Here is a 13,690-nt window from a genome sequence, read left to right as displayed (position 1 = left end):
GAGCCTCTATCTGCTAAGCTGAAGACCATAGCAGAAGATATCCCAGCGATCATAACCAGAGCTGTGGAGAGCTCAACCAGGAGGCTCCAAGACGACCTCTTCAACCTCAAAACCGAAAACAGCACCATGAGGGTCGAGGTGGAGAAGTTGTCTTTCAACCTGACGCTCGCAGAAATCGAACACTTCCGAGTGGAGGATGCAATGAACACCGAGCTCAGGCTGGCGCGCAAGGAGGCCACTGACCTTCGCCACAAGGTGCATCAACTTGCTCAAGAGAAGGTCGAACTGGAGAGCAAGATTGTGCCTCTTCGCGTCAGGGTGGTTGACCTGGAGGCTCTCATGAAAGCTGACGCCGCTAAGGTGCAGAAATTGGAGCAGAGGTCAGTCGACCGAGAGAAATTCCTCGGGCAAGTGGAAAAGGCAAGGGACGACGCCATAGCCGATCTCGCCAAGGCCAACGTAGAGAAGGGAAAGGTGGCTGCTGAATTGGCCCAAGCACAAGCGGAATCCAAGAAGGTTACTGAAGACCTTCTCCAGGCTCAAGAGACCAATGAACAACTCAAGAAACAGGTTGAAGAGCTGGAGCAACAGAATAAAGAGCTGAAAGAGCGGACTGAAGACCTCAAGAAGCGGATTGAGGAGCTCCAGAAGCAGATTGAAGAACTCAAGCTAAACTCTGCTCAAATTCTGGCTGCTGGATTCGAAGCTGCGCGGGAACAATTTGCTTGCCTATTCCCCAACCTGGATCTCAGCATGGTGTCGCTGAACAATGAAGTGGTGGATGGAAAAGTCGTTCCTGCTGAAGACTAATCAACTCTTCTTCATCTGCTACCTTCGTGCTTTCCCTTGTATTATAACTTGTAATAAACTTTATGTCCCCTCGTATATATGTTCTGAACTGTTAACTGTTAATGACAAAGGTCTACGTTTTTCCTTTTATAACTTCTTCACTCGCTTCAACTTTCCTTGCTTGTTTAATTTCAAAGAAAAGACTTAGGAAAACTGTAGGTACGACCTTTGACTTAACTGCTTCGGATCACTTCAGCCCTAAGCAACAAACACTTAACAATTCGTAATCTTAAGGCAATTAACCTTATCGTAAAAATATCCCTCAAGCAATGAACTGTAACTCAGTTACTGGCTTAAACACCGCTCCACTCGACCTGCTTCATCAAACAGGTCTTTTAACCTTCTCGCCGCCGTTTGAACTCTTCCTGATCGCCAAAGACTCTTGGTGATATCAGCTTCTTTCTAGCCTCATGCTTTGGCCATTGTTTCTTTATCTGGGGGTAGAAACGCCTTTTGGGATCCTTCTTTACCTCCCTGAACTTCAGAACGAAAGACCGGGTGACTAGGCGTTCTCTTCGAACCTACCTTAGCCACCTTCCAAACTTCTTCCACCCTCTGCACCATATCTGAACTCGTTCGAGACGAGAAGGATTTTATCTTGCCTAAGCTCGCATGTAGGCGAGAAGGTCTTTCAACTCGCCTGAACTCGCTCGTCGGCGAGAAGGTCTTTAACTTGCCTGAACTCGCTCATCGGCGAGAAGGTCTTTAACTCGCCTGAACTCGCTCATCGGCGAGAAGGTCTTTAACTTGCCTGAACTCGCTCATCGGCGAGAAGGTCTTTAACTTGCCTCTACATTGCCCCAGGGGTTACATCTTCTCGCCCCCAGAAACACGGAGGACTTTTTGCTGGTGCCTCTACATTGCCCCAGGGGTTACATCTTCTCGCCCCCAGAAACATGGAGGACTTTTCACTGGTGCCTCTACATTGCCCCAGGGGTTACATCTTCTCGCCCCCAGAAACACTGAGGACTTTTCACTCTTCCTCGCCTGCACTCGCTCGACGGCGAGGAGGTCTTTATCTCGCCTCAGAACGCGCGAGGGCGTTGAGGTCTTTTATCTGGTGCCTCCGATCGCCGAAAAACGATGAGGACTTTAAAACTTTAACTGGTGCCTCCAATCGCCGAAAATTGATGAGGACTTAAAAACTTTAACTGGTGCCTCCAATCGCCGAAAAACGATGAGGACTTAAAAACTTTAACTGGTGCCTCCAATCGCCGAAAAACGATGAGGACTTAAAACTTTTTAGAAAGCATGCGATACATCTTTACTTGCCTTAAATCACGTATAAGTGACAAGGTCTTTCTTCAAAACCTTTTGGAAAATAGCAAACATGCAATCTGAAAACGCCTTATACTTCGAAAACTCTTCTTTTATTGGGTGGCCTCGTTAAAAACCCTCCTTAGGGAAAAAAAAGAGTGCCCCCTTCAAACTGTTTCATCAGAGACATTGTAATATGACTTTGTGTTTGTCTTTACTTACAAAGCTCTTAACTATAGTACAACTTCAGGTGCGTGGCGTTCCAGGTGCGAGGAATCGCCCCTCCTTCCAGCGTCTCTAAGCGGTAGGCGCCGTTCCCGAGCGCCTCGGTTATTCTGAACGGTCCAGTCCACTTGGCCGACAGCTTATTCTCCATCTCGTACTGGTGGGCTTTTCTCATCACCAGGTCGCCCTCTCTAAACTGCCTTGGCATCACCTTGGAGTTATACCTTCGTTCAATCCTTCTCTTCACCGCCTCAGCTTTCAGTCTCGCCTCTTCCCTTACCTCATCCAGTAGATCCAGGTTTAGCCTCCTCTCTTCATTCGAGTCTTCCTCTACGAAGTTCTGGAATCTCGGCGAGCTCTCCTGGATCTCCACTGGAATCATGGCATCACACCCATAGACCAAGCTGAACGGGGTCTCATGGGTTCCTGACTGCTCGGTGGTGTGGTACGCCCAGACTATACGGGGTACCTCCTCAGCCCAACTTCCCTTGGCTTTCTCAAGCCTTCTCTTCAAACCTCTCAACAACACCCGATTGGCTGACTCCACCTGGCCATTCGTCTGAGGGTGCTCGACGGATGCGAACACTTGTTGAATTCCCACCCCTTCGCAAAGCTTCTTCAACAGGTGACTTGCAAACTGAGTCCCGTTGTCCGACACCAGGCGCTTGGGCACACCAAACCGACACACAATATTCTTCCATACGAAACCTTCGATCTTGTGTGCGGTGATCTGGGCCACTGGTTCTGCTTCGATCCACTTGGTGAAATATTCAATCGCCACCACCAAGTACTTCATCTGCCTGATCGCCAGCGAGAAAGGTCCCAGGATGTCGATTCCCCAGGTATGAAACGGCCAAGGGCTATAGATCGAGTTCAACTCCTCGGGAGGCGCCTTGTGCCAATCGGCGTGCTGTTGGCATTGTTTGCAACACTGGGCATACTTCTTGCAATCTTCTCTCATCGATGGCCAGTAGTAGCCTGCACGGAGAGTCCTCGCGGCCAGAGCTCGGCCTCCAACGTGGCTTCCGCATATACCCTCGTGGAGCTCTGCCATGATCCTCGTGCACTTCTCGCCGTGTACGCATTCCAGGAGTGGGTGAGTGAACCCAAACCTGTACAGATCGCCATCAATCAATGTGTACTTGCTGGAATTTTTCTTTACCTTCCTAGCTTCTGTCGGATCCAGTGGGAGGAGGCCATCTGCCAGGCACCGCTTGTACTGGGTTATCCAGGTGTCTGGCTCATGGATGGCACATACCTGCGCCATATTCACCTTCTCTCCTCGACATGCTCTAATTCTCGGCGATCTCAGAGTTTCTTTATGGCTTCTCGCTGCTTTCTCCGTCGACTTGCTTATCTGAAGGACCAGGTGATCTGCTACAAATGCCCTTGGCGTCTTCAGAGTTTCTTGAATCACCGTCCTCTGCCTACCCCCCTTGCCTGAGCTGGCGAGCTTAGCAAGCAAGTCAGCTCGGGCATTCTGCTCTCTGGGCACATGTACTACTTCAAAGGAGGCAAAGGAACTCTTCAATTCCTGCACATACGCCAAGTAAGCCGCCATTTGTGGATCTTTAGCCTGGAACTCGCCTGTTACTTGCCCCGTGACTAGCAGCGAGTCACTCTTAGCCACCAGCACCCTAGCTCCCATCTCCTTGGCCAGCAAAATTCCGGCGATCAGCGCCTCATACTCTGCTTGATTGTTACTGGCTTTGAAGGCAAATCTCAAAGATTGTTCGATCAGCACGCCGTTGGTCCTTCCAAAATGACTCCAGCACCGCTACCCTGCTGGTTCGACGATCCATCCACCGAGAGTACCCAACGGAAATCGTCTCCTTCAACTCGCGTCGCCTCTGATGAGAGCTCAACCACGAAATCTGCAAAGATTTGCCCCTTGATCGGGCCTCGGGGCTCATATTTAATATCAAACTTTGACAACTCTACTGCCCACTTCACCATCCTTCCCGCAACGTCAGGTTTCTTCAAGACCTTCTGGATGGGCAGGTCAGTCATCACCAGTATTGTGAAGCTATGGAAGTAGTGGCGCAACCTCCTCGCCGAAAATACCACAGCCAGCGCAGCCTTCTCCAGGGCCTGATATCTCGTTTCTGGGCCCTGCAACACTTTGCTCACAAAATAAATAGGCTTCTGAGCCTGATCTTGATCCCGGGCGAGCACCGCACTCACCGCCCTCTCAGTTACAGCAAAATACAACCTGAGAGGGATTCCCACCAGCGGTTTGCACAGAACCGGCGGGCTCGCCAGATACTCCTTCAGTTTGACGAAAGCTTCCTCGCACTCTTTCGTCCAAACGAACTTATTATTGCGCCGCAGACACTGAAAATAGGGATGCCCCTTTTCTCCGCTAGCTGACACGAAGCGAGATAGGGCTGCCATCCGACCTGTTAGCTGCTGGACTTCTTTCACCGTAGCTGGGCTCCTCATCGCCAAGATGGCGGCACACTTGTCTGGGTTGGCTTCTATTCCTCTTTCAGTCAAGAGGAAACCCAAAAACTTTCCAGCCTCCACGCCGAAAATGCATTTCTCCGGATTGAGCTTTAATCTGAACTTGGCGATCGTCGTGAACAATTCTTCCAAGTCTGCAACGTGCTTGCTCTTTTCCGGCGAGGTCACGACCATGTCATCGACGTACGCTTGCACGTTCCTTCCCAGCATTGGTGCAAGTACTCGATCCATCAGCCTCTGGTATGTGGCCCCCGCGTTCTTCAGTCCAAACGGCATCACCTTATAGCAATAGCACGATCTCTCCGTCATGAAGGTTGTCTTCTCTTCATCCATGGGATGCATCTTAATCTGATTATATCCCGAGAAGGCATCCAGGAAGCTCAGCAACTTACACCCTGCAGCACTATCGACCAGGGCATCTATGCTTGGTAAAGGATACGAATCCTTTGGGCAAGCTTTATTCAGGTCGGTGAAGTCGACGCACATGCGCCATTTCCCGTTACTCTTCTTCACCAGCACGACATTTGCCAGCCATTCAGGGTACTGGACTTCCCTGATGTGGCCTGCAGCGAGGAGTTTCTGTGTTTCGTCCCTGATCGCCTGCCTCCTCTCCTCGTTGAACTTTCTTCTCCATTGTCGCACTGGTTTCACCAAATTGTCCATCGCCAGATGATGGCACAAGAAGTCGGGATCAATCCCGGGCATGTCCGAAGCGGACCATGCAAACGCGTCCAGATGCCGCTCAATCACCTTGGCGATCTGGTCCTGGAGCTCGACCTCCAGAGATCTTCCCAGCTTGAAGATCTTTCCTCCGATCTCCTTTTCGAGCCACTGCTCGACAGGTTTTGGCCTGGATTCTCTGGCGATCACCGCCCTAGCGATTCCCTGTTCTCTCGCTTCCTCAGGGCGATTCCGCGCCTCTTCCTCCTCCAGACCAGCGTTTCCCCCCACTAGCTCAGCGTCCACCATCTCTACGTCCCTTCCAGCGGTCTCCTCTGTTACCGTCGATCTGGGCTTCACACCGGGAGGTGGGGTGGTTGTTACATAACTTACTGATCTCTTGTTTTTCAGGCTATTCTCATAGCACTTTTTCGCTTCTTTCTGATCAGACTTGATCGTGATCACCACCCCCTCCATAGACGGCAACTTCACCTTCATGTGCCGAGTCGACGGAATGGCGCCTATCCTGTTAAGCGTGGGCCTTCCCAACAAGATGTTGTATGCTGAAGGAGCGTTCACAATGAGGTACTTGATTTTCTCCGTCCTCGACCCAGCCTCATCCGTAAACGTGGTTCTCAACTCAATGTACCCCCTGACCTCCACCTGGTCACCAGCGAACCCATACAGGCACCCTCCATAGGGCCTTAGCTGGTCAAGGGACAACTCCAGCTGTGTGAAAGTCGGCCAGAACATCACGTCTGCCGAGCTTCCTTGGTCCACCAGAACTCTGTGGACCTTCCTTCCCGCCGTAACCAACGAAATGACTATGGGATCGTTGTCATGAGGCACAACGTCCCGAAGATCCTGCTTGGTGAATGTAATGTCCACTTCCGGCGAGTGATCTTCAAACATATCCACTGTCATCACCGACCGCGCGTACTTCTTCCTCTGCGATGCGGTGCATCCACCACCTGAGAAGCCCCCTGCGATGGTGTGGATTTCCCCGTGGATAGGCATTTCGTGTTGCTGGGCTTCTCCACCTGCTGGCTGGGAACTCGACGCTCCCCCCGTCCTCCTATCCAGCAGATAGTCATTTAGGAAACCGCTCTTAACCAGATCATCGAGCTGATATCCTAAGGACAAACACGAGTCCAAAGTGTGGCCAAAGCCTTGGTGAAACTCACACCAGGCATCCGGCTTTGACCCCAGCACCTTGTCGCCCACCTTCTCAGGCGCTTTCAACCTAGCAGATATGTTAGGAATGGCGATCAGATCCGCCAGTCCCATGACAAACTTGTGCTTGGGCGGGCGATTGTATTCCCGGCGTGCTGGTTGCTGGCGCCCTTGGCTCCTTCCCTTGTTCCTCCTATCGTAAGGATGGCGAGTCCTCTGGTCCTTCCTGGCCGTCGCCGCCGTCTCCAGCACCCTCTGCGGCTGGATCCTGGTCTGGGCGCGTGGCTTGGCGGGAGCCACGCTTCCTCTCTTCTCGGCGACTTCACCCTCGTCGGCGATGTGAGCCACCGCAAGTCGCCTGACCTCAGCAAACGTTGCAGGGTGAGCCCTGATCAAGGCCTCGCAGAATGGTCCTGGCAGCACGCCCTTCTTGAATGCATAGACCAGCATTTCTTCATCTTTGGCCGGCGATCTGACCATCTGCGCTCCAAAGCGATTCAGGTAATCTCTGAGGGACTCTCCCTGGTACTGCCTTATATCAAACAGATCATAAGACACCCTGGGCGGTGCCTTATTCACGATGTACTGCTCGACAAAAATCTTCGAGAACTGTTGAAAATTGGTTATGTGGCCGTTAGGCAGGCTCACAAACCACTCCATCGCCGTTCCCTGGAGCGTACTCACGAACATCTTGCAGTAGACGGCGTCTGACCCTCCCGACAGCATCATCTGCGTATGGAACGTGGTTAGATGAGCCTCTGGATCCTCCACGCCGGTAAAGACAGCCTTAACCGGAACCACGCTCGTGGGAATAGGCGTGTCAGTAATCGTCTGAACAAAAGGCATAGGGAAAACACGAGGTGGCGATGACGGCGCCACCTCCTCAGCAGAAGAACGCCCTTGCTGCTCCTGAAGAGCTTGACGCAGCTCCTCAGTCACCTTGCTGAGCTCCTCATTCCTGGCGCGAGAGGCGACCAGGTCCTCATGCATTCTCGCCTGCTCTACGCGTGAGGCTTCCACAGTTGCCTGCAACGAACGCATCATCTCTGCCATCTGCGCCATGGTCATGGCAGCGACGGGCGCAACTGGACTCGAGCGATTGCTTCTCATTTTTCTCATGAAACTCAGCGAATCACAGAATGCAGCGAACGACACTTCAACCACGATCGATTCAGCGATCAATCGGAGAAAACTGTGCGAAACTGCGCAAGAAAACTCAAGAACACCGTAAACCTTCAAAGAAAACCACAACTTCACCAGAAACCACCGCTTCCCCACGGACAACCAAACGAGCGAAAGAACTCGAACTCCACCGAACAAATTACGCGTAAACAGCAGTAAAACCTCACTTCACCGATCGAAAACCCAAACGAACGGTATAAAACGCGAATTCACCGAACGAAACTCAAGCAAACAGCGAGCGATGGTTGCACCAGCACACAACCACGCGGAAAACTTCGAAAACCTCCAAGAACTCACGCTGTGGATGAGAGCATGTTTTACACGGCCCCATGGTGGGCGCCTGATGATCCTGCCTTTTGACCGGAACGCTGGAAACTGCCTCGTCAAAGGATCGACGTGCGCACTGCTTCGAACCTCCGTTCCTCTTCGAGATCCACCTCAAGAACCTGCAAAGAAACAGAGCGGCGCCGCTGCGGCCGATCGCACTCCAACGCCCAAGTCAGTGACGGAATCACCAATTACTTAAGAGAACAAGAACCGTGCAAATCCTCTCTCACAGTAAGCTCTAGAACTCGCAAGCGTAAAGAGTATAATCTGAACGTGCGTACCTCATAAAGTTCGTTGAGAACTCTTATATACCTGGTTGTTTTCTCTCTCCTGGCAGTTACAGACCTGGACACGTGGCTCGCATCCAGTCGTACACGTGCCATCATCTGGAGCCTCCTTGACTTGGCGCTGCTTCTACTCTCATTTTGGCTAAGTTACTTATGCATGGTACTGCCCAGTGCATAGCTAACTTGGGAGTGTGATCTCTACTGGAATTGGCGAGTTAGGGTGTCCTCATACACCTTCCCTGTGGTCTCGCCGGCCGCCTTCATAATCTGCTTCTCCTTCATCTTTGGCGATGTGCTTGCTCTGGCGATCTCCAACCGCTTGGTCGCCTGAGTTTACATCTGGCGACTTCATCTTTAACCCGGTGATCGCCTATTCTGATATGCTGGAGATCGGAACACTCCAACTTAATAACTGGCGGCTTGACGAGCCCCCCGACTTCCTTCCCTTCCGCCAGCCTGGCGCCTTGCCAACACACCTATACTGTAGCAGGATGCCACGTCATCACTCCCGACTACCAGGGCGGTACAGTTGGCTTATCATTGGACAAGAAAAAAGAAGTAGACCTTTGTACGTGTGATTATTGCTTAAACTTCTGTTGTAAATGTGTGTGAGTGTAAGTGTGTATATGTGAATCTGAATCAACAATATCTAAGTTATGATCTCTCAATCTCTTTTTCTCGTATATTATGTTTATGTACCAAAACTTCATTATTTCAAGCACCAATATTTTCCAAAGACACGAACATCAAGAAATATTCATACCAAAAAGAAAAATTGACTATAATACCAAGAAAATAAATTAAAAACCTGCAATCTGAGCAATATAATCATATTGAAGCTGTTGTTCAACAAATAACATATACAAAGTTACAATGACATTTGTTGTCATGAGAGTCACAATTTTTATATGTAAAAAAATTAAACAAAACAAATGAATTGTAAATATAATAATGTTCATACCTCATATGTGTGATGTAACATCATGTTTTAAAGAACATCAATTCCTACTTCACACACAAGCAATGATCCAAAAGCACTTTGATCTTCTCTTGAAAATGTTTTTGATAAAACTCTCTTCTTCTTCTTCTCTTTCAAATGATAAAAAAGAAGACTTTATATAGAATTTAAAAAGTGGTTAAAATTGTTTGATTATTGATTTAAACAGTTAAAAACATTTAAAAACAATTTGAAAATCTATAACAGAATTATGTTAAAAACACTAGATTGATTTTCAAAACAATTTGATTGATTTCTTTTTCTGTTAGCGACTACACATAAAACAACCGGTTCATTTGTCAAAATAATCGACTACTTTTGCCAATCGAAAAAGACAAAGGAAAACAAAGCTTTTTCAAATCCTTTGAAAAACACTGAGTGCAATTCAATCGATTGTCATGATAAACCAACTGGTTGAAAACTTGTTGTAGTCACCAAACTTTGAACACAAGCTTTTTCAACTGATTGAAAGCACAAAACAACTGACTAAAATTAACACAAATATAAGAAAACAAATCTTTCAAAAAGAGATTTAAAATCAAATGAACTTGGATCAATACTAGGTGTAAATTGACAACTTAAAATGTACTAAATAAGACACACACAACACAATAACAACAGTTTCTTCAAGTCTTCAAAGTAGATTTGAAAACATCAAAGCACCTTGTTCAACATTTCATATTTCAACTCCTTGGTGCTTTAACTCTTCATTTATTCAACTCCATGGTGCTCGGTCGTGAGTAAACACACTGAAGGTTTTCCAACGATCAAGTAAGTACTCTGTATTTAGAGTGTATGATCTAAAACTGATAAAAGCATACCTTACTCCTTTGTAGAAGGCTTATTTATAGAGTTTGGTAGTGAGCTATTTTATTCATGGGTTGTATCTGACACATATTTTCGATAAATCAGTGTTAGCTGATTTCTCGGGGTGTAACCCGCATTTATAGGGAGGTTACCCTGATTTGTAGGATGTTACCATATTCGTCATTTATCTTCAATTTTCTCTTTAATGTAAATCATCCAGTCGGTCAATCAATGATGTCGAATAACATGACTCATGGACTCTTAACAATACAATATACATAAAAAGTAGAAGTCATAAATAACACATAAAAAACTTCTTTTGCACCTATGTTTATAACAAGTTAAATTTTTACAATCCTACTCAATAATTGGTAGGTTAAATGAATTGAATTTTTAAATTTTAAAACATAAAATATTTGTATATTTTAAATAATTTTAAATTTGAGATGATAACTTTTAATAATTAACAACTAATATAAACCTAAATGTTAAATATATTAAATAAAACACTTAAAATGAATTACGGATTTAATCTCTTTCAAAGATTAAGAATTCAAGAATAAAACATTACTTAATTTATATATTTTAATAAAAATCTAAAAGGTTTCGTTGTAAGGGTTTAACATATGAAATCAGTTAAATTTGATTTAGCACATAATTAATCAATTTTATTTTTTTAATATAAATCAACTCAAATTTATAATGAGTCAATATAATTTAAAGGTTAAAATTATTTTGATAGTACCTAGAAAAATACAAATATTCCATAACATTATGTATTAAATTATATTTTGTAACATAACAAATATAAATATTTGTAATTAATGTTATATATAAACAACAAAAATGCAACATTTGTACCTTTGTGTAGGATAGAGTATAATTCACTCTAGTTTAAGAAAAAATAATTATTTACTAATGGGACTGTGGAAAGATTATTTTATATATAATAAAATATTATATATCCAATGAAGTTAAAAGTAATCCCTTTACATTATCTTGTTCGACAATCGGGTGGCTGACACATATGTATGCGTCACCCCATTCTCTTAACTGTTAAGCTACCCTTTTGTCACAACCTTATATATAATGATAATATAATAAAAACATATTCATTATATTTTTATCAGATTAAAATATATATAAAATTATTATTTTTATAAACAATTAATTAAAAGAATAATATAATTTAAAATATATATATTTTTGTAAAAATAAGATAAAAAAATTACATATTTTTTAAATTTATTTATTTATTTGAAATAAAAATTATTAAATTATTTATTTTATTAAATATATAAAGGAATTATTTTGTACTTATTAACAGATAATTATTTAAAAAAAATACTAAATGATATATTGATTTTATATATAAGGGTATAAATATCTGTACAGAACTTCATCATCTCATTCTCATTCTTGTAGTTACAATGGCAAAAGACTTCAACAACCTTTCAGAAGGTTGCATTGCCATTATTCTCTCCTTCATATCTCCTAGAGATGTATGCAGGCTCTCTCTCGTTTCATCCACTTTCCGATCCGCCGCTGAATCGGACGCCGTCTGGGACAGGTTTTTGCCTTCAGATCTCCACACCCTCCTTTCCCAGTCTTCCTCCTCATCTTTTCCTTCCAAGAAACACCTCTATCTCCATCTCTGCCACAACCCCCTCCTCATTGACCATGGAAAAATGGTATCTTCTCTATCTTTCATTTCATTTTATGAATTGCAATTGCATGTGTCTGATTTGCATGTGTCTCCACAGTCTTAATTTGTTCTGATTGAGAAGAGTTTGTGATGGTTGTTTTGTGTGTGTGATGTTGTATGGATGTGGGAAATCGAATTGTACAGAGCTTTCAACTGGATAAAGTGTACGGAAAGAAATGCTACATGTTATCAGCCAGGACTCTATTCATTGTATGGGGAGATACTCCCAGGTTCTGGAGGTGGATTTCGCATCCAGATGTTAGGTAATCAATTCAACTACATTACAGTTTTAACTTTTGCAGTTTCCTATGTAGTTAGGAATCCTCTCAATAAGATATATCATCACTTTTTATAAAGGCAATCAATGAGATGAAGTTTCAATTCGTCCAGGAGAACAACATCAAAACGACATTATCCTTATATTATTTGATTAGATATGGTGTATGAAGCATGATACTTTAAACTGTTTCACCTATTTATATCCTGTATGATTGTAGATATGATTTTGGAATAGACATGTGTTTATAAATTTTCCTACAAAATTTTTCAAAACAAGAACATAATAAAGAAGCAATGAATGAACTTCTTTGTTTAGCTTATGTACCAATATATTTACAGCATTTTTGTAGACTTTTTTCATTATAGCTTCTATCTTTAACTCTCAATAACAGTTCATATTTGTGCATTATGGATTGTTGTAGTTTAATATAATTGGAATTGCAGGTTTTCTGAGGTGGCCGAGCTTGTGAGTGTGTGTTGGTTGGAAATCCGGGGCTGGATAAACACTGGCAAGCTGTCCCCTGAGACACTGTATGGGGCATACCTCGTTTTCAAGCCAAACCCTGCAGGAATTTACGGGTTCGATTACCAGTCAGTTGAAGTGTCTATTGGAATTGCTGGAGGTGAAGCTTCTAAGCGAACCGTTTTTTTGGATGCTGAAAGAGGACGGAGGCTAAGGTACCAGATTGTTCCTCGCCAAGCTGGCATATTCAACCATGCACGTTTTCTTGGCTCTGTTGAGACACTTTCTGCACAACATAACAACAATAATACTACCAGTATTGATCTTAAGTACCCAAAGGAGAGAGGAGATGGGTGGTTAGAGGTGGAATTGGGAGATTTCTTCAATGATGGAGAAGATGACAAGGAAGTGGAAATGGGTGTTTATGAGATCAAGAGTGGTGATTGGAAGGGTGGTCTTTTTCTTCAAGGAATTGAAATAAGGCCTAAAACAGTATCCCATTAATTTAGTCTCTGTTCATGTTTTGTTTTGCTTGTCGTTCATATGTTCTCTTCAGTGGTGTTCAATTTTTGAAGCTTCCGTAAGTAAACCAAATTGTTGTCATATACTAATAATGAATTGTTTGGATATTTTCTATTCAGTGGTGTTCAATTTTGAATCTTCCGTGAGTAAACCAACTTGTTGTCATATGCTACTAATGAATTGTTTGGACGCTTGTCCTGGTACCGTCGAAGATGTGCTGCAAAGAGACTGGACCACTGATTTATGTTTATCATGTAAAACATTTTATGCTTCATTTGTTGATAATATCAAGTAAGAAGATTTTGTCAGAATTTTATGTATTTCACCCGAATAAGAGATGATAAACATCAATTGCAGATGAAATAACATTGCAAAATAAACACTACTCAAGGTCTAGAAAAGTCTTGAAAAAAAACCATATAGTTTTCTCTCCTTTTGGGCTCTTTGTTATTAAAGAAGTCCAAGGAAAGTGTAGTATGGGCATTGCATTCTAC

General features: G+C 44.4%; 1 protein-coding gene across 1 annotated transcript; it reads left to right on the top strand.

The window, feature by feature from the left end:
- The first annotated feature begins 11,627 nt into the window (after window positions 1-11,627).
- Window positions 11,628-13,310, top strand: LOC137818500 (putative F-box protein PP2-B12). The gene is made up of 3 exons (XM_068621959.1): window positions 11,628-11,918; window positions 12,077-12,195; window positions 12,656-13,310. The coding sequence occupies exons 1-3, from the start codon at window positions 11,658-11,660 to the stop codon at window positions 13,176-13,178; spliced, it is 903 nt and encodes a 300-aa protein (XP_068478060.1). The 5' UTR covers window positions 11,628-11,657; the 3' UTR covers window positions 13,179-13,310.
- Window positions 13,311-13,690: the final 380 nt, after the last annotated feature.

Source organism: Phaseolus vulgaris, chromosome 10 (assembly GCF_000499845.2).
Source record: "Phaseolus vulgaris cultivar G19833 chromosome 10, P. vulgaris v2.0, whole genome shotgun sequence".
Lineage (NCBI taxonomy): Eukaryota > Viridiplantae > Streptophyta > Magnoliopsida > Fabales > Fabaceae > Phaseolus > Phaseolus vulgaris.
This window is presented reverse-complemented; position numbering and strand designations above follow the sequence as displayed.

Excerpts from the sequence above, each read along its gene's own strand:
- LOC137818500 (XM_068621959.1), top strand. The coding sequence starts at position 11,658 with ATGGCAAAAGACTTCAACAACCTTTCAGAAGGTTGCATTGCCATTATT. Across the intron at positions 11,919-12,076 it reads TCATTGACCATGGAAAAATG|AGCTTTCAACTGGATAAAGT; the intron begins GTATCTTCTCTA and ends CGAATTGTACAG. Across the intron at positions 12,196-12,655 it reads ATTTCGCATCCAGATGTTAG|GTTTTCTGAGGTGGCCGAGC; the intron begins GTAATCAATTCA and ends TTGGAATTGCAG.